The sequence below is a fragment of the Lepidochelys kempii genome, chromosome 9 (assembly GCF_965140285.1).
Source record: "Lepidochelys kempii isolate rLepKem1 chromosome 9, rLepKem1.hap1, whole genome shotgun sequence".
NCBI classification, from domain to species: domain Eukaryota; kingdom Metazoa; phylum Chordata; order Testudines; family Cheloniidae; genus Lepidochelys; species Lepidochelys kempii.
In genome coordinates, this window is record NC_136388.1 from 7,707,023 (window position 1) to 7,731,981 (window position 24,959).

Sequence of the window (24,959 nt, forward strand, 5' to 3'; positions counted from 1 at the left end):
TGGAGTGAGTTTTGACGCTGAAAGTATCATTGTGCATGTGAAGCTGCTGTAAAGTCAATGTCAGAGGAGAACTGGGCCCTCTAGGTCTGCTTTTCAACTCCCACTTAACGGAAACCTGGGGATTGCAAAAAATTGCAAAGCTTGCCACAACACAACAAATAAAGCTTAAAGAAACACAAAGAGATTGAAACTATCAATGATATTAACAGAAGACCTTTTAAACTCTTTAACATCACCTTACATTTATTAAAGAAAATACAATATCTAAAAAACCCACACTTGAGTAAGAAATATTTTAACAGGAATTAAGAAAACAACATTCTGGTTACTAGTAAAAATACTGTCTTATATGGAGTTTCAAACCAACAGCTTTGCATAAGTTATTTCTTCCTTCCCTTCCAGGTGTTCACATGGTGCAAGACAAACTCGCCTACACTTATCTTTTCCAAAGTTACAGTTTCATGACAAATATTCATAGTAGCAGGGCCCATGATAAAGTGCTCAGTAATAAGACTGGCAGTGGTAGATCTAGATCTGGTCTATACCTGTTCCAGTGTACTTCGTTGGATCCTAGTCTTTCCTTCCTGGAAAAGGGACTCCAGTTTCTTTCCCCTACACTCCTCCTTTCCTCTGCTGGTCTCCTGAGGTTGTTCTGTAAACTTGGGTACTCTTCACCAAACGTTCTTTCATTATGTACACATAGGTCACATTTTTTTTTTCCTGTTTTAATGTTAAAACTACAGCTTGAGTTAAAACACGTGCACACACCCTTTGCCCATATTTTTGAAGAACTGAGGTATAGCATGAAGTTCATTTGTATGTTGCTGGTAGTAAAACATGGAGGGGAAGAATGCTCATCAGGATGCGAATGATCAAGGAGGTATCTTTTCAGAGAGGACGTCACCAGGCTGGAAGTCAGTCTGAATGGAAAACCACTGGGACCAGGGTATTTTCTGGTTAATTCATTTCAAATTGAAAATAGCCACAGGTCAGGCTTTTCCAGTCTCTCTACTGTTATGATGTTGACGCGAGAATTCCAAATTACCTTTTCATCACAGCTGTAAAGGAGACCTGCAAAAAAGAGGCTGAACTGAAGCTATTTCATAGGTTAAAACCTGTAGTTTTGTAACATGTTAACAGTCTCAGGGTGAAAAAGATTGGCAGATATGCCTTAGCTAGACAGAGAAAAGGAAAATTCAGGAATTAAGGCCATGTGTTGTTACACATTCTCTTCCTGTTAATTGATACACTTAAATAGTCTCAAGGAAGTGATGCAAATCCCGTAACTTCAGTAATTTGGAACTAGACTGGACAGAACCCTAGAAATATACAATACAGTATACCACTCGCACCCGCTCTACGTCTCTCTCTCAGTGCCATTATCCACTTGTCCCAGTGCCCGAGACACACAACTACCTGAATGAAAAGCAAGTAATGGGGCTGGGAGGAAAGGGGAAAGCACTGCATAGTCTCATGGTTCTAAGTGGACTCGTCACCACTCCTACGCAACCAAACAGCAGCTGTAATCAAAAGTGCTTTAATATTTGATTAACAGAGGGACTGCACCTTTTTCTTCGAGATATAGACCCAGCGCAGTCAGCCATGTTTCCATCTCCTTCAGGCTAAACTACTGCAGTGTACTGCACCTGGCATAGACCAGGAAGGGCACATAGAAGCGTTAGTTGTTTTAATACACAGCAGCCCACTTCTATGTAAGGCAGACTAACAAAACCACATCACCAAAGTAGTCCATGCTCTCCACCGGTTCCCCTTCAAAAACCTGAACTGCTTCTAGGTTATAGTCTTTATAACCTTCACCTAGCTAGGATTTCTTAAAAACTCAGAGATTATCTCTTTCTGTATCTTAGCTGGAATCAATGAGGAGATTGTGGCTGTCATCTCCAAACTGAAATTCTCAGGAGGTTTGAAGCACGGTATTCTCAGGGGAGTGCCACTGGCACTTTACCCTACTACTGGACAGCAGGGTAGGCCCAAGTCTGACTACCCTTAGGGAATAATGTAAAAATAATCTCACTAGATAGGCTGTTGTTACTGAGGGAGGGGCCTATCAACGTTTGCCCTAGAGACAGGCAAGAACCACATCTAAGAAAGAAATGAATAATGAACAAGGAATGGAAATAATGCTATTATTAATTAGGTGTTACAGCTCCTAGATTCTAAAGCAAGGCCACCATTAGAAATGTACATATATGTTTCTATCTCCAATTTCTGTGAAATAAAAGTCCAGGCTTAGTTTGTTGTGTGGTTTTGAGGACAAAGTATAATCACTGGTCAACATAACCTAGAGCAGGAAAATTAGTAAGCCAACTGATACCTGGTGTGGTGATGTGGTTGTTTTTTTATTTGCTTGTTTATTCTGTGTGTAATTGGCCTTTTTACCTCTGGGAGATTTTATCAGGTTGGTATTTGTCTTGCCTAATAAGTAAACAGTGTTATGAAGAACACCCTCTGATTTAAAATGCAAGTAAGATTTTATTTTAACACAGTCGCAAAAAATAATATTTTTGGATCTTTCCCCCCCTAAAATAAAAATATCTTAAGTGTCAGGAACTCAGAACTCATGCCCAATCCTGCAACCACATTGTGCGCATGTGTAGTGGAGAAAAAAAATAATCAGTGAAATGTTAAACATGTTGCATTAACTTGACCAAAACAGCTCACAGCCCAATGTGAATTATCATAATAGCATATTGTGTGTACAAGCAAACACAAACGTAGACCTACTAAGGCATACAGGGCAATCATCTCCAGGTTTTCCCCACTCTTTTTTTCCCATATGATTAGTATTAATTTCTAAATACTGCAGTAGTGCCTAAAGACCCCAATACAGATCAGAGCCCATTGGGTGAGGAAAAGGACTGAATATATAAATAAAATAAGAGTGATGGAGACACAAAAGGAGAGTACAGTTAAAAATATTATATATATACACACACACACATATATACATACACACTATTAATATAGCTAGGATTCACGATGTGACGGAGAGACTGCCGAGACTCATCAAGCCCTCGGATCACTACCCCTTCCTGCTTCTCCACATGGGCACCAATGATACTGCCAAGAATGACCTTGAGCAGATCACTGCAGACTACCTGGCTCTGGGAAGAAGGATAAAAGAGTTTGAGGCGCAAGTGGTCTTCTCGTCCATCCTCCCCGTGGAAGGAAAAGGCCTGGGTAGAGATCGTCGAATCGTGGAAGTCAACAAATGGCTACGCAGGTGGTGTCGGAGAGAAGGCTTTGGATTCTTTGACCATGGGATGGTGTTCCAAGAAGGAGTGCTAGGCAGAGATGGGCTCCACCTAACGAAGAGAGGGAAGAGCATCTTCACAAGCAGGCTGGCTAACCTAGTGAGGAGGCTTTAAACTAGGTTCACCGGGGAAGGAGACCAAAGCCCTCAGGTAAGTGGGGAAGTGGGATACCAGGAGGAAGCAGGAGCGCGTGAGAGGGCAGCGCTCCTGCCTCATACTGAGAAAGAGGGATGATCAGCAAGTTATCTCAAGTGCCTATACACAAATGCAAGAAGCCTGGGAAACAAGCAGGGAGAACTGGAAGTCCTGGCACAGTCAAGGAATTATGATGTGATTGGAATAACCGAGACTTGGTGGGATAACTCACATGACTGGAGTACTGTCATGGATGGATATAAACTGTTCAGGAAGGACAGGCAGGGCAGAAAAGGTGGGGGAGTTGCACTGTATGTAAGGGAGCAGTATGACTGCTCAGAGCTCAAGTATGAAACTGCAGAAAAACCTGAGCGTCTCTGGATTAAGTTTAGAAGTGTGAGCAACAAGGGTGATGTCATGTTGGGAGTCTACTATAGACCACCGGACCAGGGGGATGAAGTGGATGAGGCTTTCTTCCGGCAACTCACGGAAGTTACTAGATCGCATTGCCCTGGTTCTCATGGGAGACTTCAATCACCCTGATATCTGCTGGGAGAGCAATACAGGGGTGCACAGACAATCCAATGGAAAATGGAAAGAGAGCAATACAGGGGTGCACAGACAATCCAATGGACAATGGAAAGGGTAGGGGACAATTTCCTGGTTGCAAGTGCTGGAGGAACCAACTAAGGGCAGAGCTCTTCTTGACCTGCTGCTCACAAACCGGGAAGAATTAGTAGGGGAAGCTAAAGTGGATGGGAACCTGGGAGGCAGTGACCATGAGATGGTTGAGTTCAGGATCCTGACACAGAGAAGAAAGGAGAGCAGCAGAATACAGACCCTGGACTTCAGAAAAGCAGATTTTGACTCCCTCAGGGAACTGATGGGCAGGATCCCCTGGGAGAATAACATGAGAGGGAAAGGAGTCCAGGAGAGCTGGCTGTATTTTAAAGAATCTTTATTGAGGTTACAGGGACAAACCATCCCGATGTGTAGAAAGAATAGTAAATATAGTAGGCGACCAGCTTGGCTTAACAGTGAAATCCTTGCTGATCTTGAACACAAAAAAGAAGCTTACAAGAAGTGGAAGATTGGACAAATGACCAGGGAAGAGTATAAAAATATTGCTCGTGGATGCAGGAGCGAAATCAGGAAGGCCGGATCACACCTGGAGTTGCAGCTAGGAAGAGATGTTAAGAGTAACAAGAAGGGTTTCTTCAGGTATGTTAGCAACAAGAAGAAAGTCAAGGAAAGTGTGGACCCCTTGCTGAATGAGGGAGGTAACCTAGTGACAGAGGATGTGGAAAAAGCTAATGTACTCAATGCTTTTTTTGCCTCTGTCTTCACGAACAAGGTCAGCTCCCAGACTGCTGCACCGGGCAGCACAGCATGGGGAGGAGGTGACCAGCCCTCTGTGGAGAAAGAAGTGATTCGGGACTATTTAGAAAAGCTGGACCAGCACAAGTCCATGGGGCCGGATGCGTTGCATCCGAGAGTGCTAAAGGAGTTGGCGGATGTGATTGCAGAGCCATTGGCCATTATCTTTGAAAACTCATGGCGATCCGGGGAAGTCCCAGACGACTGGAAAAAGGCTAATGTAGTGCCCATCTTTAAAAAAGGGAAGGAGGAGGATCCTGGGAACTACAGGCCAGTCAGCCTCACCTCAGTCCCTGGAAAAATCATGGAGCAGGTCCTCAAGGAATCAATTCTGAAGCACTTAGAGGAAAGTGATCAGGAACAGTCAGCATGGATTCACCAAGGGCAAGTCATGCTTCACTAATCTAATTGCCTTCTGTGACAAGATAACTGGCTCTGTGGATGAGGGGAAAGCGGTGATCGTGTTGTTCCTTGTCTTTAGCAAAGCTTTTGACACGGTCTCCCACAGTATTCTTGTCAGCAAGTTAAAGAAGTATGGGCTGGATGAATGGACTATAAGGTGGACAGAAAGTTGGCTAGATTGTCGGGCTCAACGGGTAGTGATCAATGGCTCCGTGTCTAGTTGGCAGCCGGTATCAAGTGGAGTGCCCCAAGGGTCGGTCCTCGGGCCGGTTTTGTTCAATATCTTCATAAATGATCTGGAGGATGATGTGGATTGTACCCTCAGCAAGTTTGCAGATGACACTAAACTGGGAGGAGAGGTAGATATGCTGGAGGGTAGGGATAGGATACAGAGGGACCTAGACAAATTAGAGGATTGGGCCAAAAGAAATCTGATGAGGTTCAACAAGGACAAGTGCAGAGTCCTGCATTTAGGACAGAAGAACCCCATGCACCGCTACAGACTAGGGACCAAATGGCTCGGCAGCAGTTCTGCAGAAAAGGACCTAGGGGTTACAGTTGACGATAAGCTGGATATGAGTCAACAGTGTGCCCTTAAAGAAAAGGAGTACTTGTGGCACCTTAGAGACTAACCAATTTATTTGAGCATAAGCTTTCGTGAGCTACAGCTCACTTCATCGGATGCATACTGTGGAAACTGCAGAAGACATTATATACACAGAGACCATGAAACAATACCTCCTCCCACCCCACTCTCCTGTTGGTAATAGCTTATCTAAAGTGATCACTCTCCTTACAATGTGTATGATAATCAAGGTGGACCATTTCCAGCACAAATCTAGGTTTTCTCCCCCCCCCCCTTTTTTTTTTTCCAAAAACCACACACACAAACTCACTCTCCTGCTGGTAATAGCTTATCCAAAGTGACCACTCTTTCCACAGTATGCATCCGATGAAATGAGCTGTAGCTCACGAAAGCTTATGCTCAAATAAATTGGTTAGTCTCTAAGGTGCCGCAAGTACTCCTTTTCTTTTTGCGAATACAGACTAACACGGCTGTTACTCTGAAACCTGTCAGTGTGCCCTTGTTGCCAAGGCCAATGGCATTTTGGGATGTATACGTAGGGACATTGCCAGCAGACTGAGGGACGTGATCGTTCCCCTCTATTCAACATTGGTGAGGCCTCATCTGGAGTGTCCAGTTTTGGGCCCCACACTACAAAAAGGATGTGGAAAAATTGGAAAGAGTCCAGAGAAGGCCACCAAAAATGATTAGGGGTCTGGAGCACACGATTTATGAGGAGAGGCTGAGGGGACTGAGATTAATTAGTCTGCAGAAGAGAAGAATGAGGGGGGATTTGATAGCTGCTTTCAACTACCTGAAAGGGGGTTCCAAAGAGGATGGATCTAGACTGTTCTCAGTGGCACCAGATGACAGGACAAGGAGTAATGGTCTCAAGTTGCAGTGGGGGAGGTTTAGGTTGGATATTAGGAAAAACTTTTTCACTAGGAGGGTGGTGAAACACTGGAATGCGTTACCTAGGGAGGTGGTGGAATCTCCTTCCTTAGATATTTTTAAGGTCAGGCTTGACAAAGCCCTGGCTGGGATGATTTAGTTGGGGATTGGTCCTGCTTTGAGCAGGGGGTTGGACTAGATGACCTCCTGAGGTCCCTTCCAACCCTGATATTCTATGATTCTATGAATATTAATAACTTTTAAAATGCAAATATAAGTGTCAATTATTGCCATAAGCCCATCACAGCTATTAGTCCACCAGCTTCTCACAGGCTTTACAGCAGAGGTGGGTATTGAGGATGGATTTGAAGGAGTCAGTATGGCTTTATAGATCATTTCAGAGAGGGGATTCCCTGTGTCTGAGGCAGCATGAGAGAAGACAAAGAGTTATAGTATAATTGCTATTTTGCAGACTGGAAAAACGAAAAGAGAGGTTCACTGATGTGCCTAAGAACAAACAGTTAGCACGGAGTGGAATTAGAACTTTCAAATTCTTGTCTCCCAGTCCCTGGTACAAATCATTAGCTAATGCTTATGTGTTTGCCTCTGACTTCCAGTGTACATCAATCTCAGTGCCACTGAAATTCAAATGCCACCTACTTCTTGCAATATTTGTCCAAGGATCTCCTGGCTCTGAATGCATTTCCTATTTGAAAAGGAAAGAAAAAATTACTTCAGTGCAAAGCATAAATAGTTTCCTACTGTCTCATCTCCCAGGGAACTCTACCTGTCTCTCTCAAGACCTAACTTCCCTACTTCCTGCAGACCTTCGATCAGAGCCTCCCACAGGCCTAACCTACTTCCTGTAGTTCCTCTTTCTGAGGCCCAATTGTTCATCAGGTTAACATCTGATCCCATTAGTATCACCCCCTCAGATTGCGGGCTGGTAATTATGGCACAGATGGAGCCAGCCCTACTTCCCTTAAAGGGCCAGTCACCCCAGTTACCCTGTGGTAGTGGTACAAAGATGTTATAATAAATATGGAAACATTACTATTATAAATTATTGTGTAGTGTTGTCCTATGCTCTGTTACATGTGAATTTAGAAACAGTCTAAACCCAAACAGATACCTATATATTTTTACCTGTCTATTTTGTTGGTTATGACCACTGTGAAATTGCCTTCAGTATTAGGCAAGTACGTTGAAGGTACAATTACATAATTCCCTGCAGAGAGTCTGCACAGTTGGCTCACTTCCTGTGAGTAGCAATGAGGTACACAGCTAACCAGTGGCTCCAAGTGCAGAAAAGAACAACTCTGTGGTTTCCAACTGTCGTTAGGCACCTGAAGAGATTAAAATAATTTCAGATCTCACACCTTTAAAACAAATCAGAGTGGTCCACAAATAACCCACCCCTCCAAATACACGCCCTATTTCATAGAGTGATCACGGTTCGCTCACGGTCACTTATCAGTTGTCAGGGGGGAAAAAAAATTGTTAGGGGAGAAGGGCAGGAGAGAGTCAAGCCCAATTACCAAGCTTGGGTCTTAGTCACCAAGCATGCCCAACCATTTGCATCTGTGTAAAAATGAAAAAAAAATCCATGCATTTTAAAAAAAAGCGTATAATTTAACATAGAGTTACCTGGCTATAGTCTTAGTGTTAAATAAAACCCTTCAAACATTCAGAAAAATCTATAAGTACTGGCTGCTGCATGACTTCTAAACCGGAATATGACAAGGGTTCAGTGGAACCAGAAATTTGGTTGCTGTGCTATCCACTCATGCATTGTTATACCTACTGTACCTGTGAACTAATACAGCTCAAATGTCTACTTGTATTGGCCCAAATATAATCATTTATAGGGTGCATTTCCCTTCTCCAAGGTAAGAGGCACCTGAATAAGTGATGGATTTGTTTCATTTACAAGAATCAACTAATCTGACTGACTGGGGTAAATCATACCTGGAAGATATGAAACCCTATTGGACGACACTTGCTATCTTGACAGTGCTGGCGGAGGGTGACTTTCATGCTGCGCTCTTCTGTTCCTGCAGGGACGGAGAGGGGAAAGCAGGGATTGGTATGGAAGGAGTGGAAGTTCCTGCTACCTCCAGCACTTTGGCCGTTTTTCCAGCATCCCTGTAGCTGCACTGTCTCCCATTCACCTGGTGGGAGCTCTTCACAGAGGGCAGCATCAGTGGGTGGTGGTTTTATCTCACTATCAAATGTAAGAAAGAAAGGGAAAGTAGTGTACAAAAGGTGAAAGGTTTCCATGACTGTAATTCACCATCCTTAGTGCTCAGCTGTCAAAATATGGACAAATACCAATAATGAAATAAGTGTCAAGAAATGCAAACTCTTACCAGTCAAGCATTCCCATTAACTGTTAATTCAATGCCAATCATTGCCACATATAAGTATAATTAAATGCAAAACCTGAACATTTGTGGAACAGAGAAAATAAATAAAGTAAAATTTAAGATCTCTACAGCACCTTGAATCTGGCCACATTGCACAATGTAAATTTAAAGTATAAACACATTAAAATATGTATTTAAGACATAGCAATAGAAAATACAACATGCTGCATTAGTTTATTGATTAAATTTATCTTTTGAATTTCCTAACATTGATGCATTTGGTTTCTTAACCTTAATGTTCCATGAATTTACATTTTTGCATTTAATTTCCCTAGAGTCCCCCGCCCCCGCAAATAGGGCAAGGAGGAAAAGAAAGAAATATGAAAACAATGTAGCTCTCGGAGGCCTTCCCCACCGCCCACAAAGCTCCAGGAAACATCTACCCTGGATGAAGTGAGCACACCACAGACCTGTGCAACATCCAAAATGTACTGATGCCTGCAGTAATTGTGCAGCAGTAACATTCTTGTATAAAACACACCATACCTTGTATGAAGTATATTCTCCACAAGGTACACACCGCAAAGAATTACACCAGTTCACCTCTGAACAGTGTGCACTTCTTCCAGACACTGGGGCTCTCTTGGATCAAAAAAAGATTTAGGTGGCCACCCCCCAGGTCCCTTGAGGTACTATAGCAGGGGTGGGGAATCTTTTTTCTATCAGGGACCTCTGATCCACATTAAAAATCAGTCAGGGGCCACACACAGCTCTGGGGTGGGAGCAGAGGCTCAAGCAAGTGGTCGCGGCTCTAGCCCCGTGGGGGGTGGCACGAAGCTCGTGGCTTCCCCTAGGCTTTGGGATGGGGCCAGAAATGATTGGGTTGCGGGAGGGGGTGAGGGCTCTGGCTGGAGGGCTGAAGGGTTTGGGGTGCAGGAGGGGGCTCTGGGAGGGGCAAAGGGGTTTGAAGTACAGGAGCGGGCTCAGGGCTGCGGCAGGGGTTTAGGGCGTGGGCTCCGAGAGGGAGTTAGGGTGCGGGAGCAGGGCCTGACCTGGGGCAGAAGGTTGGCATGCAGGAGCGGGTTTGGGGTGTGGGCTCCAGTCGGGGAAGCGCTTACCTCAGGAGGCTCCTGGTTGGTGGCGCAGCAGGGCCAAGGCTGGCTCCTTGCCTACCCGGGCTCTGCACTGCTTCCGGAAGCAGCTGGCATGTCCGGCCCCTAGGCAGAGGGGCCAGGCGGCTCAGTGCAGTGCACGCGACCAGTGCCCATTGGCCACAGTTCCTGGCCAATGGGAGCTGCGGAGCCAGCATTGGGGGCAGGGGCAGCATGCAGAGCTGTCCTGATCGCCCCTCCACCTAGGGGCCACAAGGACATGCCGGCGATCCGGCGCTCATGGCTTCAGCCCAGTGGGGGCGGGGGGCGCCAAGGCTCGGGGCTTTCGGCCCATGGCACGGAGACTTGCCGCAGACCAGACGAAATGAAGCAGTGGGCTCGAGGTTACCCACCCCTGTACTACAGGAAGGACTTCAAGCATCTCCGAGACCCCATTCAAAAGAGCCAGAAGAGGTGCCCATTATACAGCCACACTAATTACCTGAACTCAAAAGATTTAGCACCTTCTTTACATGTACCTCTCCTAACCATAGTTCAGGTCACAGCAAGCCCTCGTAAAGGGCATAAGGCTTTACATAAACTGTCAACAGGGTTTTTGTGGGATTTGCTACTTCTCTTCCTTTTTGAACATACCTGAGGCAGATTCTTCCTGTTGAGAATACACGAAGCAGGAAGTCGCTCTCTGCATTCTTCAGAAAGGTGCTAGGGACAATAAGGTAATAACCAGGGGCAAGGTCACAGCGCAGATGTACTTCTCTGTCATAAGAATGACAAATGGTACCTACAACCGGAGGAGCAGAGAGGGTCTTTGGTAGGTTAAAGCGCCTCTTCTCCACCTAAAATAGACACATAATGTAGCATAGCATTGTAGGAAAGTTGACAAGATTATAGCAAAGTTAAATGGGGTCAAATATTCAGTCAACAAACCCCAAATCCATAGTACCACAAGTGTGTGCTTTGCCATCTGGCAGACCATGCAAGTATTATTTCCAAACCTGTCTCAAAGGGTCAGATTCAGGATCGCACTCATGAGGGTGAGCAATTCGGGGTGGGAAAATGAAAGCTGCTTCCCCTTTCTTGTGCTCTGGAGCAGTGCTGGACAGAATTTCACTGGGGACTGTAGTCCCTTCTCCCACATAGCTTCCCTGCGGAAGTTAATGCCAGTAAGTGGGCAAGAAAGGGTGAGATGAGTATAGGGAAATGGTCCACCATCTATCCATCAGCCAATGGAGCAGACCACACATATAGCACATTATACCATCTCAAAAGGTCACAGAACATTCCTCTGGCATATTTATCCTGGGAGTTCCCAGGAAGAATTCTGTCCCAGCTAGAATTGCTCTTGGGGGCATCAGTTACAAACCAGCCCCATGCAGAACCGAACCAGCATGCCTCAGGGCAGAATTTTGCCCAAAGGAAACACAAAATTCTGATACACTGTTGTGTTTTCATTCAGATTAGATTTACCCAGAAGCCAACATGGTCAGACTATAAACCATGGGAAGCTCTCATTTTTCATGCAAAGTTCAGTGGTGCTGAACATTGCTCATGTACAATAGCTACTTTTTCAAACAATCACTTTTTTGGAAATCTCATGTAGTCTCAGGGCAGGTTAAAGCTCAGCACCTACCAGACTCTGAGCACATTTTGTAAAAGTGAGCAACTGTTATCAAAAAAAGTGAAAACAATTTGTTTTAATTTGCTCTCTTCAAAACAAAAAAAAGGAACAGGCTGGAGCAAACCAGGCCCAGACTGAAAACCTGTCTACCACATTTCAGCTGAAATTAAACGTTTTCAGCGAAGGGCAAACATTTTAATTCTTTCACAATATTTTAGGTACAACAAGTGTAACAGAGATCTGTGGGGAATTAAAGGAGATTAGGAGAAAAATACTGTTCATATTTTGAGTTAAAGCGTTTGGCCTGAGCATCAGTAAAATAAGCCTTCATCCACTACTAATTATGTTCTTGTTTACGAAAGTAATTAAAAAGAAAGAAGTTGTTAGAAGATATTTTCATGGTGCAAATTAAACTTGGAGGTGAAATTATATTAATGAACCCAGGGGCACTGATCACTGTGCAACGACAAGCATAAACACACATTTCTGAAGTTTTTGAACACCTCGATGATAGCTTGAGTACGCAAAAATAGAGTTGCACAAAATTGTAGCTACAAATGAGTAGAATTATTTTCAGTTGCACTAGGCATTTCTGAAATTAGTTTTTTTCCTATGCACATTGTGTTGTATTCTGGGTACACACATTATTAGACAGAGTTTAACAAACTAGAAAGAACCCAGAGAAAAGCAACAAAAACAAGTAGGGTGGTAAAAGGACTGACTTATGAGAAAAGATTAACAGAGATTTTAAAAGATTAATACATATATAAGAGGTGATAATTAAGGGAGGGACATAACAGTATACAAACATGTGAAGGGTGTAGACACCAAAGCGAGAGAAGAACTTCTTAGGATAGTACAAGGGGGTTGAACTAAGAGAAAGGAGTTAACATTAAGAAAGGGAAAAATTATCAGGCAAATCTTTCTAATACTGCAATGTAACTGACTGTGTGAACAGTCTCCAAAGAGAAGTAGCGGAAGCTTCATTGCTTAGAATGTTTAAAAATAAACTCAATAAAGCCCTGGTATATGTACTATAGGCAACGATCCTTCAATGACCCTGTGAGATGGGAAGTCTCATCTAAAAGGTCTTTTACACCCCTGACTTCCATGAACAATGGACTCATGGCATTGCAGTAACAAATGAATGACTATGTCAGATGCTCCTGTTTTTCTGGAAACTTTTCTTCTTGGCCCAACTAGAAGTTTGAAAAGTTACCCCCAATTACCTTCCAGACGTGCAGTCCCACAGCCTGGTAATTCTGCCCTTGAATGCCTTCAGTCAGAGATGGACCTTTCTCTGCTAAGTGGGTCAGATTCTGAGTTCTTCCAGCCCAATCAGCACAGTACTTCCTGGGTTTCTGCAGAAGAGCAATGCACACCTCACTCTGCTCACATATCCTCAGCCAGAACTTGGGGTTCATAGGGAAGCTGTTGTTGTTACGGCAACCACCTGCAGACTGGCCTTTCACCCAGGATCCACAGAGATTCCGAGTATGACTCAGCACTTTCTCTAAGGAAAAAAACAGGTACCACACATCAGCAATTGGAAACAATTCATTTTTGTGGCTCAAGAGTCTCCAGACTGAAAGCAGTCCTGTGGCAAGGCCACTTTCTGTGAGCTAATGTTCACGGCCAAGATATCCCAAGAGGTATAAAATCCAAGTCAGAGTGGGAAGCTGAAGAACTTTATCCTTAAAGATCATATGCAGACTATTTCTACAAGTCTGAAACCTCAAATTTGTCTCCCAGTTGGAAGAGAACATTACAGGGCTCCCCAGTAAAACTGTCTTCAGGAAACGACTAACTCCCACACCAAGGGGGCAAACATAGCAAACAATTCTTTAGTCTGGGGAAAAAAAAAAAAAAAAAAAAGGTTTAAAAACTCCTGTGAAATCTCCTTCTTTCCTCCCAGCAGCAACAGTCACAGGAAAGGCCTACAGCAGGGATTGGCAACCTCTGGCATATGGCCCATCAGGGAAAGCCACTGGTGGGCTGGGACAGTTTGTTCACTTGCAGCATCCGCAGGTTTGGCCAATCGCAACTCCCACTGGCTGCGGTTCGCCATTCTAGGCCAATGGGGGCTGCGGGAAGTGGCGGCCAGCACATCCCTTGGCCCACACCGCTTCCAACAGCCCCCATTTGGCCTAGAACGGTGAACTGCAGCCAGTGGGAGCTGCGACAGGCCGAACCTGCGAACGCTGCAGGTGAACAAACCGTCCTGGCCCACCAGCGGCTTTCCCTGATGGGCCGCGTGCCAAAGGTTGCCGATCCTGGGCCTACAGGTTGGGAAGGAAGAGAGTAAAATACTGGTATTTCTGCTTTTAAATATTTTGTGTCTGATACTGCAGCAAACGAGGACCATAAAATAACCTACATAGAGATCATCTCATCTGCAGACGTGGGCTGATAAGAACTTTACAGCAAGCGTAGGTCAGAATTCCAATTCTCCATAGATCATCTTGAGGTGGGATGAAGGAGTAACTGCGACACCTACACCTCTGGGGGTGTGGAGGAGCAGGAGGAGGAGAACTTGCAACACTAATGTAGCAAACAATCTGTATTCCACAAAGCACCTACTTCACATTTAAGCACGATTTAATACTTTGGTGAATAGGAATTTACTTACAAATATGTTTACATGTTTTGCCAAATCAAAGCCAAAATGCCTCCTACTGGTCTCTCTGGAATAAGCACAGAATCATAGAAATGAAGGGCGGAAGAGACCTTAAGGAGTCATCAAGTCCAGCCTCCTACACTGAGGCAGGATTAAGTATATCTGGCTCCATTCCCCAGGTTTCTGTTCCTCTGGTGCTGTTCAGATGACCCAATTCAGAACCAGATTCTCCCCATGTGTGCCAGGGAAGGTGAGAGTTTGAAGATGGCATGAGCAACTTATCTCCCCAGGCCTCAGCTACTGCACTGTTCTCCAGACAACCTAGCTTGACAGCTTACACTTCTGTTTTACCCCTTCGCTGCCTGCAAGCTGGACTCCAGCTATCACTCCCAAACCTCCTGATGTCTGGGCTGCATGGAGTATGCACTGAAACTATAAGGGCTAGAAACATTTTTTTAAATGATGAGATTTCAGAGCATAATTCTATAGCAGGCAGGTTAGCTCTGCAGCAATCTCCACAGCCTCAAAGTACATGAGTCCCTAAGCTTTGCATAAGCATTTTCACTTACAACTCTTAAAATTATTGGCAAATAAGGAAGAGGATTTTTCCAGTAAATCAGAGAAATGTAGAAAAAGAGAAAAGTTAATAAGAAGTTTAATTTAATTACCCAGTAGACACCAGTTCTGTTCTCCAACCTCTCCCAGAGTACGCATTCAGGGCATACTCAATAAAATTTGGAAAACGTTTTGGAAACCACAAAGGTCTAGTGTAGAGGGGGACAAACTACGGCCTGCGGGCCACATCCGGCCTGCAGTACACTTCCCTGTAGCCCCCGAGCTCCTGCCAGGGAGTGGGGTCAGGACGGGATGGCTCCTCTGCAAGCCTAACTCCCCCGCAGCATGGTGAGCGGGATGGAGGCTAGCCCTTGACCCCTCCCCTTCTACTCCCCTGGCTCCCTCCCTTGCAGTCACACTTACCTGGGCAGCGTGGCTGCAGCTCCGGCCGGGCAGCCCGGCTATAGCGCCGCCAGACCTGGTGCTCCAGGGCGGCACGGTCGGGGGGGGGGGGGGAGGCGAGGAGCAGGGAGGGTTGCAGGGATCAAGGGGCCTGGGCCCGCTGCTGGGGACAGGGGCAGAGCAAGCCAGGGCCCCCCTCCACCTCCAGCATGCTTGGCCCCTGTCCCCAGCAGCCAAGCCCAGACAGGGAGCGAGCCCTGCTCGACTGCCAGGGAGAGCAGCCAAACAAGCAGGGGAAACACACAGGGAAAAGGACTGAGCCCCCCTTTCCCCCACTCCACAGGTAACGTGGGGCAGGGAGAGCAGGGAGGGTTGGATAGGGGCGGGGGTCCTGGGGGTGGTCAGGCGGTGGGGAGCAGTGGGGATTGGATAGGGTACGGGCATCTGGGGGGGGAGGGTGGTCAGGGGGCAGAGAGCAGGGGTGTTTGGATAGGATGCAGGAGTCCCAGGGGGCAGTCAGGGGTGGGGAGCGGGGGGGGGGTCGGATGAGGGTGGGAGTTCTCGGGGGCTGGAATGGGGGCAGAGGCCAGGCCACACCTCACTGTTTGGGGAGGCATAGCCTCCCCCAGCCTTCCCTACCCTGCCATCCATACAAGTTCTGTACCCGATGTGGCCCTAGGGCCAAAAAGTTTGCCCACCCCTGATCTAGTGCTAAACAAGTCTAATTTTGGCCCTTTTTAATTCAAATCAGACTTTCCCATTAAACTAATTTGACTTGTTACCAATAGTCCCTTTGTCCACATTGTACCTGTATAGAGGCTCTGAAGCTGTCCCTCTTCAGTGACTGGAAACCCAATGGTAATCTCATCAAACTCCTTGAAAAACTCCTCCTCCTCAACCCAGAATTCTCCTTCCTGGATCTGGGAAAGCAATTCTGAAGCAACTATTGGATCCAATTGGCTCCACCCTTGACCACTGCAAATAAATGCACAAAAGTCAATGTCTAAGCTCTTTGCTCACACTCCCAATAGAGTTCTACAAAAATCTTCTACAAAAATTGCTTCGTGAGGGAAAAAAAGGTATTTTTTCATTTTACTATTGTGTTCATCCATGCAACATTTCGTCTAGTTATTAATCAATTGGGACTGGAAAGAGAAATTATAGATAGGCAATCTCCTTGCAGGAAGACCTAGAAACCAGCTACACCAGAGAGTAAGGGATTATGGAACATACTCCCAGGTAAAACAAATAGTTTATTTGCAATGAATACTGAACAATGTGCAAAGTATTTGTACCTTTTTTTATCGTTTAAAAAAAAAGCAGGTGTTAGAATTTGTGCATGATGGAAAGAGGAAGTGAAAAACACAACTCCAAACACACGAAAGTGGTTAAACAAATAAAATTAAATATGGCTGTTTTGGAAGGTTTTTCTGGTGCCACTTACTGAACCCCTTACATCAGCGACACACCATTTCCATAGAGCAGTAGGGCAAGACCTTTTTAGCATGTTGGCTTCAAAGTTACTGCAAGTTGAAGATGTGAGCCACAACTAATTATTTAGGGTCCTACTAGTTGCTGGGCACCTTCAACTCCCATTAATTTTACTGAGACTGAAAAACATTCTGCACTTCACAGAACAGGGTACTACAGCTTTAAGTTCTTTGAGGCAAGGAGTGTGTGTCTTCCTTTATGTTTTATGCGGTGTCCAGCACAACACTAATTTTTAAATTAGCCTGTCTTTTTCTCTATGCAGTGTTGCTGTAGCTGTGTTGGTCCCAGGATATTAGAGACAAGGTGGGTGAGGAAATATCTTCTACTCGACCAACTTCTGTTGGGGGGAGAGAAACTTTTGAGCTTACATAGAGCTCTTCTTCAGGTCTGGGAAATGTACTCAGACTACCATCTTTAAATACAAGGTAGAACGAGATGGAACAGATTGTTTAGCATAAATAGTTCATACATATTTCAAGGGACCACTCAAGTGAAGTGGCCCGATAACATACCTTTCCTGTCACAAAAAAAAGAAAAAGAATCTGGGGGCAGGGAGGTAAGTGGATTACAGGTAACAACGATTTAGGTCAGTGGTTTTCAACCTATGGTCTGCGGACTATGTCTAAGGGGTCTACAAAAGGTGACTATGAAAATAAAGGTTTCAGAGTAGCAGCCGTGTTAGTCTGTATTCGCAAAAAGAAAAGGAGGACTTGTGGCACCTTAGAGACTAACAAATTTATTTGAGCATAAGCTTTCGTGAGCTACAGGTCAAATAAATTTGTTAGTCTCTAAGGTGCCACAAGTCCTCCTTTTCTTTTTATGAAAATAAAATTTCAGATCCAGAAAAGGCATTTTGTTTTTCTGATCAATCAAAAGTATGTAAATATCCCCACCTACAGATCAAAACCTGGAAGTGTTCTCATTACCATATAAGTCCACTGTCTAGCACCCTTTCTCATGCTGTGTCAAATGCCATGCTGAGCATGTTCAACATGTATGGTTGAATTCTGTTCAGTCAGTTTTCTGTCTTCTAAGAGGTCTATGGGAGGGGTCCACAGACCACAGGTTGACTTTCCAAAGGAATCATAGAATCATAGAATCATAGAATATCAGGGTTGGAAGGGACCCCAGAAGGTCATCTAGTCCAACCCCCTGCTCAAAGCAGGACCAATTCCCAGTTAAATCATCCCAGCCAGGGCTTTGTCAAGCCTGACCTTAAAAACCTCTAAGGAAGGAGATTCTACCACCTCCCTAGGTAACGCATTCCAGTGTTTCACCACCCTCTTAGTGAAAAAGTTTTTCCTAATATCCAATCTAAACCTCCCCCACTGCAACTTGAGACCATTACTCCTCGTTCTGTCATCTGCTACCATTGAGAACAGTCTAGAGCCATCCTCTTTGGAACCCCCTTTCAGGTAGTTGAAAGCAGCTATCAAATCCCCCCTCATTCTTCTCTTCTGCAGGCTAAACAATCCCAGCTCCCTCAGCCTCTCCTCATAACTCATGTGTTCCAGTCCCCTAATCATTTTTGTTGCCCTTCGCTGGACTCTCTCCAATTTATCCACATCCTTCTTGAAGTGTGGGGCCCAAAACTGGACACAGTACTCCAGATGAGGCCTCACCAATGTCGAATAGAGGGGAACGATCACGTCCCTCGATCTGCTCGCTATGCCCCTACTTATACATCCCAAAATGCCATTGGCCTTCTTGGCAACAAGGGCACACTGCTGACTCATATCCAGCTTCTCGTCCACTGTCACTCCTAGGTCCTTTTCCGCAGAACTGCTGCCTAGCCATTCGGTCCCTAGTCTGTAGCTGTGCACTGGGTTCTTCCGTCCTAAGTGCAGGACCCTGCACTTATCCTTATTGAACCTCATCAGATTTCTTTTGGCCCAATCCTCCAATTTGTCTAGGTCCTTCTGTATCCTATCCCTCCCCTCCAGCGTATCTACCACTCCTCCCAGTTTAGTATCATCCGCAAATTTGCTGAGAGTGCAATCCACACCATCCTCCAGATCATTTATGAAGATATTGAACAAAACCGGCCCCAGGACCGACCCCTGGGGCACTCCACTTGATACTGGCTGCCAACTAGACATGGAGCCATTGATCACTACCCGTTGAGCCCGACAATCTAGCCAGCTTTCTACCCACCTTATAGTGCATTCATCCAGCCCATACTTCCTTAACTTGCTGACAAGAATACTGTGGGAGACCGTGTCAAAAGCTTTGCTAAAGTCAAGAAACAATACATCCACTGCTTTCCCTTCATCCACAGAACCAGTAATCTCATCATAGAAGGCGATTAGATTAGTCAGGCATGACCTTCCCTTGGTGAATCCATGCTGGCTGTTCCTGATCACTTTCCTCTCATGCAAGTGCTTCAGGATTGATTCTTTGAGGACCTGCTCCATGATTTTTCCAGGGACTGAGGTGAGGCTGACTGGCCTGTAGTTCCCAGGATCCTCCTTTTTCCCTTTTTTAAAGATTGGCACTACATTAGCCTTTTTCCAGTCATCTGGGACTTCCCCCGTTCGCCACGAGTTTTCAAAGATAATGGCCAATGGCTCTGCAATCACAGCCGCCAGTTCCTTTAGCACTCTCGGATGCAACTCGTCCTGCCCCATGGACTTGTGCACGTCCAGCTTTTCTAAATAGTCCCTAACCACCTCTATCTCCACAGAGGGCTGGCCATCTCTTCCCCATTTTGTGGCTTATTACAACATTATTATTATTATTATTATTATTATTTATGGCTTATTACAACAATCTGTAACCCAATTAAATCCCCACCCCCAAAAAACATATTTCCTATCAATGTATCATGTATTTGGAAATCAGGATTGCCAGACCCAAAACCCCAAAAAATCAAGACCACAAGAACCATAATGTTGTATGCTGAACTCATAAAAAGGTTCTAAGAAATAAGGCTACCGTACTCTGCAACTCTCCTCTGTTGTAGCCTATTAGGAATACTACTCTGTAATATACACACACATTTTGTGCTCACACACAGTAAATATCTTCATCTTTATGGTAGTACCTTAAAAAGAGAGTATTCTAAATGAAAACAAGCCACTTACCCTTCCCTCCAGCGTCCTTTCCAACACCTCCTCCCCCAAGGATTTCGTATCCGTAGCAAGATGATTTCGTTGCCCGAGACTCTGGAGAGATGAAGCATATCTGAGACAATAAAGGCATGAAATTCTCCCAGTTCACTGGCACCTGTACAGGAAAGATAACCATCGTTAGGAGGTAGAAAACTACCCAGCATTCTTTTTCAAGGCAAGAGGAAGTAAACTCGCTATCCCCTGTGAAGAAGATTCACTTTGTACTGAAGAAAGTTGCTACAAGTCAACTGCTCTGCCTGTGAACACAACGGATGAACATGCAACCCACCCTGTACGCAGAGACAAATAACTGCCTGGTTTATACATCTATGATTAGAAGAGTGAAGAGAAATGCTGATCACCAGAATCCCTAGAAACATGCTAGTTAGCTTTGAGTATCCATAGACCAGTGGTGCTGAAGCACTACTTTCCCTTACTTTTTCCCTTTTATGGGAAGAAAAAGACACACCTGCCATATTTAAGAATCTCTGGAATGCTCATATTACCTTGCCTGGAGCTGAGGACTGAGCAACTTATCACACATTGTTCCTTCAGGTTCATCAGTCTCCTAAATACCATCTTCTCCAAAACTTTACCAGTCCTCTCTCTTTCCATGCTTCTTCCAGGGTCTTTTAGGATCCATCTCTCAGCTAGACCTCCAGTCAAGTCAACTAAAGCATCTGCCACCTGCCCTGCCCACAACTGCTCATAAGACCCATGCACCCTATAAAAACAAAAAAGAAACAGTGGCACATATTTCAAACTTAAATGAACATCATTTTGGCTTTATTTTAATCACACATATGTCCCCATTGGGAGCCTGATGTTAGTATGACATAAAAGGTGCCACTGCAGCGATGAAATATTTAGGCCATCAGACACCTCACGTATTCAGCAAAGTATCTAGGTGACAGCTGGGGCCTCTGCTGCGATTCTGTGACGTACCAGAGGACCTTGTCCAGATGGTGACAGGTTTGTATGACACTTTCATGACAAGTGGACACACTTCGGTGTAACAGAGTGTTTTGAGGTGAAGGTTGGGCTCCACCAGGGATCAGTGCTTAAACTATTAGTATTCAAAACTGTGATGGACTTCATAAGTAAGAAAATCCAAATAGGTGATGGTCCAAAGTTGATGTATGGAGACCATATTGCACCCATGGCCGATAGTGCAGAAGATTTGGTCCAGGCAATTGATACCTGGAACAGGAAACTAACAAATTATGGCCCCAAAATGACTAAAGAAAAGACTGAAGTAATTCACCCGGGACCAAAATAGATGAATATTAACATTGAGGGCCAGCAACTAAATCAGGTTTCTGCATTCAAGTACTTTGGTGGCTGGTTAGCAGCAAACAAAGTAGTCAACAGTGAACTGCGCGCGAGACAAAACTGGCAAAGATAGGTGGTGTGATTTATGACTACTTAAGAGACAACTATACCAAACTTTGGTAAGATCAGCTCTTCTCTACAGATCAGAGAAATGGGTGACGGAAGAGAAGCATTTGAGAAGACCTGAAGCCATTGAAATGAGATGTTTGAGGGCAGTGAAAGAGCTGACATTGCTGGAACACACGTGGAATGATGACATCAGGAGTGAGACTAAGGTCTGTGGTATCAGACAGAAGCTGCAGGAGAGGAAGCTGAGACGGTATGGGCATGTTTGAAGGATGGATAAGGGAGTCCAAACTAGTCACATTGAAATAAGGTGCTATTGGGCTGTTCGGAATACAATCCTGTCCTGATAGTGCTTATCACCTCCAGAGAAAGGGAAGTGCCTAGAAAATGTAAAAGGAAACTTAGTTTGATAGCATCCTGTCTGGCAAGAACTCACTTATCAATAGATGGGATGTGAAATCCTCACTTCTGTATTGTTTTGTCATTATAGTTCCCACTTTGCTATTGTTTGTCTGTATAATCTCTGTCTGGTTCTGTGATTGTTTCTGTCTGCTGTATAATTAATTTTGCTGGGTGTAAACTAATTAAGGTGGTGGGATATAATTGGTTACATAATCATGTTACAATATGTTAGGATTAGTTAGTTAAATTTCAGGAAAATGATCGGTTAAGGTATAGCTAAGCAGAACACAAGTTTTACTATATAGTCTGCAGTCAATCAGGAAGTGAGTGAGTGTTTGGGGCGGAAATGGGAACAGGGAATGGGGGTAGGGAAATTGGAATCATGTTTGGCTAAGGGCAGGAATGGGAACAGGGACACAGGTGTAAGGCTCTGTGGTGTCAGAGCTGGGAAGGAGGACACTAAGGAAGGAAACTGAAATCATGCTTGCTGGAAGTTCACTCCAATAAACATGAAATTGTTTGCAACTTTGGACTATGGGTATTGTTGCTCTCTGTTCACGCGAGAAGGACCAGGGAAGTAAGTGGGTGAAGGAATAAGCTCCCTAACAGGAGACATTTGGGACTAGAGTTCACAGGCTGAGAACAAGAGGATGGCCGAGAAAACAGCCAATAGACGGTGTACGGGAGGACGAAGTAGATATGGAGTGAGCGTTGGACCAGCAAACCTGGAAACACTGATAGGCTACCTGACTCCAACTAGATGGGAAAAGGGAAAGAAAAATAAGATATCACACTGCCTTATGGAAAGCTTGATACAATCCTTTCCTGTACAGAAACTGCTCACTGCTTGTCATTTGCATCTCATCTTTAAACTTTCATCACCCTTCATGAAGCACAATATAGCTAGTAATGTTTAAAAAATAACATTTCTAACATACCTCCCCTTAATATATTCTTTGTTTGCTAAACACAGTCAAACTAGTTTTTTCTCCCAGCTGTTTCATTTTGTGGGGTCAGGGACGTTGTGTTATTATTTGCGGTAACTACAAAGCAGAGTGAATGAACACACTGAAAGAATACTAAGCCAGATTCATAAAATTTCTGTAAGAAATGGTCAAAATAACATTTGCCTGGCAAACCCACAGTAAGAAGAAAAGGTTAATGTGCTAAAGGTGCCTTGACAGAAACATGTACCTTAACTTCAGCATATCTACTGCTAGCTGAGTAACTTCACCTTAAAAGGTGTTTGTCCTCTGCTGGGGGCTAAACAAACCCTTCTCTAAGATCTTGTAACTGTTTGGTGTCCTTCTTATCCAAAGCATTTGGTCTCTGAACTGCTTTGTCAGTCTACACTGTATACTGGGCTGAGGTCGTATTTTGCTGCTTATTTTATAAAACAATGGCCCCACTGCCAGATATAAAACAAAACAACAACAATAATAATATTCCAGGGTCCATAACTCCTGATAAAACCAGCAAATGAGTGGCAAGGGATGGTTAGACAGAAGTATGCAGGAAAGAAATATTCAGGGCCTGAGCCTCAACTAACATAAGCTGGTGTAGCTTCATTATTTCAGTGGAGCATCATAGATTTTCAATAGCTGAAGATCTGTCCATTGATGTCTATCTTAAAATCTTCTCAAATAATGCACCAGGGAAAACTTTATTTCAGTCTTACTAAGCTAGGTGATCTGCAGCTAGTAGCTAGCTGAGCATCACTGCAGTCTAGCAGCTGCTGGGTCATTATAAAACTCTTATTTTTTTCACAATTCCTTTCAGTAAGAAAATCTCACCCTGTGTGAAGGCGAAAATGTATCTGGGTGATCCAGGATAAACATTGGACCTCTACAGAATCCAATATAGGAAAAATTCTGGAAATTATCAGTCTATATACAGGTTTCAGATATAAAGAGCTCAAGTCCTAGAGAGGGCTCTGGAAGCCCACATGGCATGAAATCCAATCAAACAAAGCACTATGTAGAATATGTGCTAGTCATTACTGCAATTTAAATCTCCTCCTCCAATTAAGTTCACTTACTTGGCATAGACCTTTTCCAGTAAGGGAAGCCAAAACACATCTTCTGTCTGACACTGGGAGAAGCAGAGTTTACCCCCAAGGCAAGGCAGGCGATCATCAATGGTTACCTCCACCCAATGTCCAAACTGCCAGACTTGACAAGTGAAACAGCCTGTGTACGTCTCATCTGTCCAGCTGGGCTGACCTGGAGGGATTACCTGGAAGAAGACAAGACAATATTAGCAAAATCAAGACAAACAGGGACTTTCTTTTGAGGAAACCACCACTTAAAACATGGTCAATTCCAGCTATTCTACATCATAGCATAGATAGAAATAATATGTCATAACATCAAAGAGTAAAGACAGAGCATCAGAGTACATCTTAGAAGTTTCACTGAGTTGGAAAAGACTAGGGGAAAAAAATATTAATGGAGCATACAGGAAAATCTGCTAGGACATGAAACATTACAAGAAGCTGTTCTATACCTTAGTTAGCAGGTATTTACTCTTCTGCAAAGCAACACAGGCACACAGGAACCAACAATCTCCCAAAATCCCTTGCTTCACTTGCACCTCCTGTGGATTGTCTGAAAACAATTGAGGAGCAGAACAAATTTCCTAAAACAAAGCAAACGTTAAGGTTAAATCCTGTATGACAGTCTAAGCCAAACAAGCTATGTTTTGTGGGATCGGATGGCTCACAAGACAATTAACACAATAAGGGACCTTTCGTTCTTGTTTGAATACAGTACAGGTTACCACTAATTGAGAGTTGTTACAGTATGACTATTCAGTAGGTGACCTATGTGAAATAAGACTGGTGGATCTCAGTCCAGATCTTGGTAGATAGATTCCATCATCAATAATACATTACTATTGATAATCTCAGCAAAGAGACAAGAAGTGAATGAACAGAGAGAGAAATAACCCACTCCCTAGTAGTTGTGCAGGTCACAACTCACAAGCAAGGTTGAGGTACATTAGCAGGGCAGCATGAGATACAAGCTATGAGAGAATTCAACATCCCAGAACAAAAAAACCCACCCTTGTCTGGCCACGCAAAACTCAGTTTGCCATTGCTAAGCAAGCTATTGATCTAAACCGCAAAACACTTTTTCTTGTAAACTTTACAGCGGGCAGAAAACTGAATGAATTAGCCCTGAGCTGCTGCTTTGCTACTTTTCTCCTTGGCTAGCGGAGCCCCACACTTTACTCTGGGAAATA

General features: G+C 44.3%; 1 protein-coding gene across 3 annotated transcripts in view; it reads right to left on the reverse strand.

The window, feature by feature from the left end:
• Positions 1-207: 207 nt before the first annotated feature.
• CAPN10 (calpain 10) overlaps positions 208-24,959 on the reverse strand; it is a 28,890-nt gene continuing 4,138 nt past the window's right edge. Inside the window, exons 4-15 of one of the 3 annotated variants that reach the window (XM_073359163.2) lie at positions 24,222-24,353; positions 23,755-23,951; positions 20,423-20,640; positions 19,890-20,031; positions 16,124-16,290; positions 12,971-13,254; positions 10,757-10,959; positions 8,817-8,869; positions 8,614-8,699; positions 7,792-7,991; positions 7,306-7,351; positions 209-1,071 (exon numbers count right to left, since the gene is read on the reverse strand). In XM_073359163.2, the coding sequence (XP_073215264.1) occupies positions 1,042-1,071; positions 7,306-7,351; positions 7,792-7,991; positions 8,614-8,699; positions 8,817-8,869; positions 10,757-10,959; positions 12,971-13,254; positions 16,124-16,290; positions 19,890-20,031; positions 20,423-20,640; positions 23,755-23,951; positions 24,222-24,353 (1,758 nt within the window). In that variant the 3' untranslated portion in view covers positions 209-1,041. Of the gene's footprint in view, positions 1,072-7,305; positions 7,352-7,791; positions 7,992-8,613; positions 8,870-10,756; positions 10,960-12,970; positions 13,255-16,123; positions 16,291-19,889; positions 20,032-20,422; positions 20,641-23,754; positions 23,952-24,221; positions 24,354-24,959 lie in introns of those variants that run through there. The other 2 variants (XM_073359162.1, XM_073359164.1) reach the window with 2 other exon arrangements.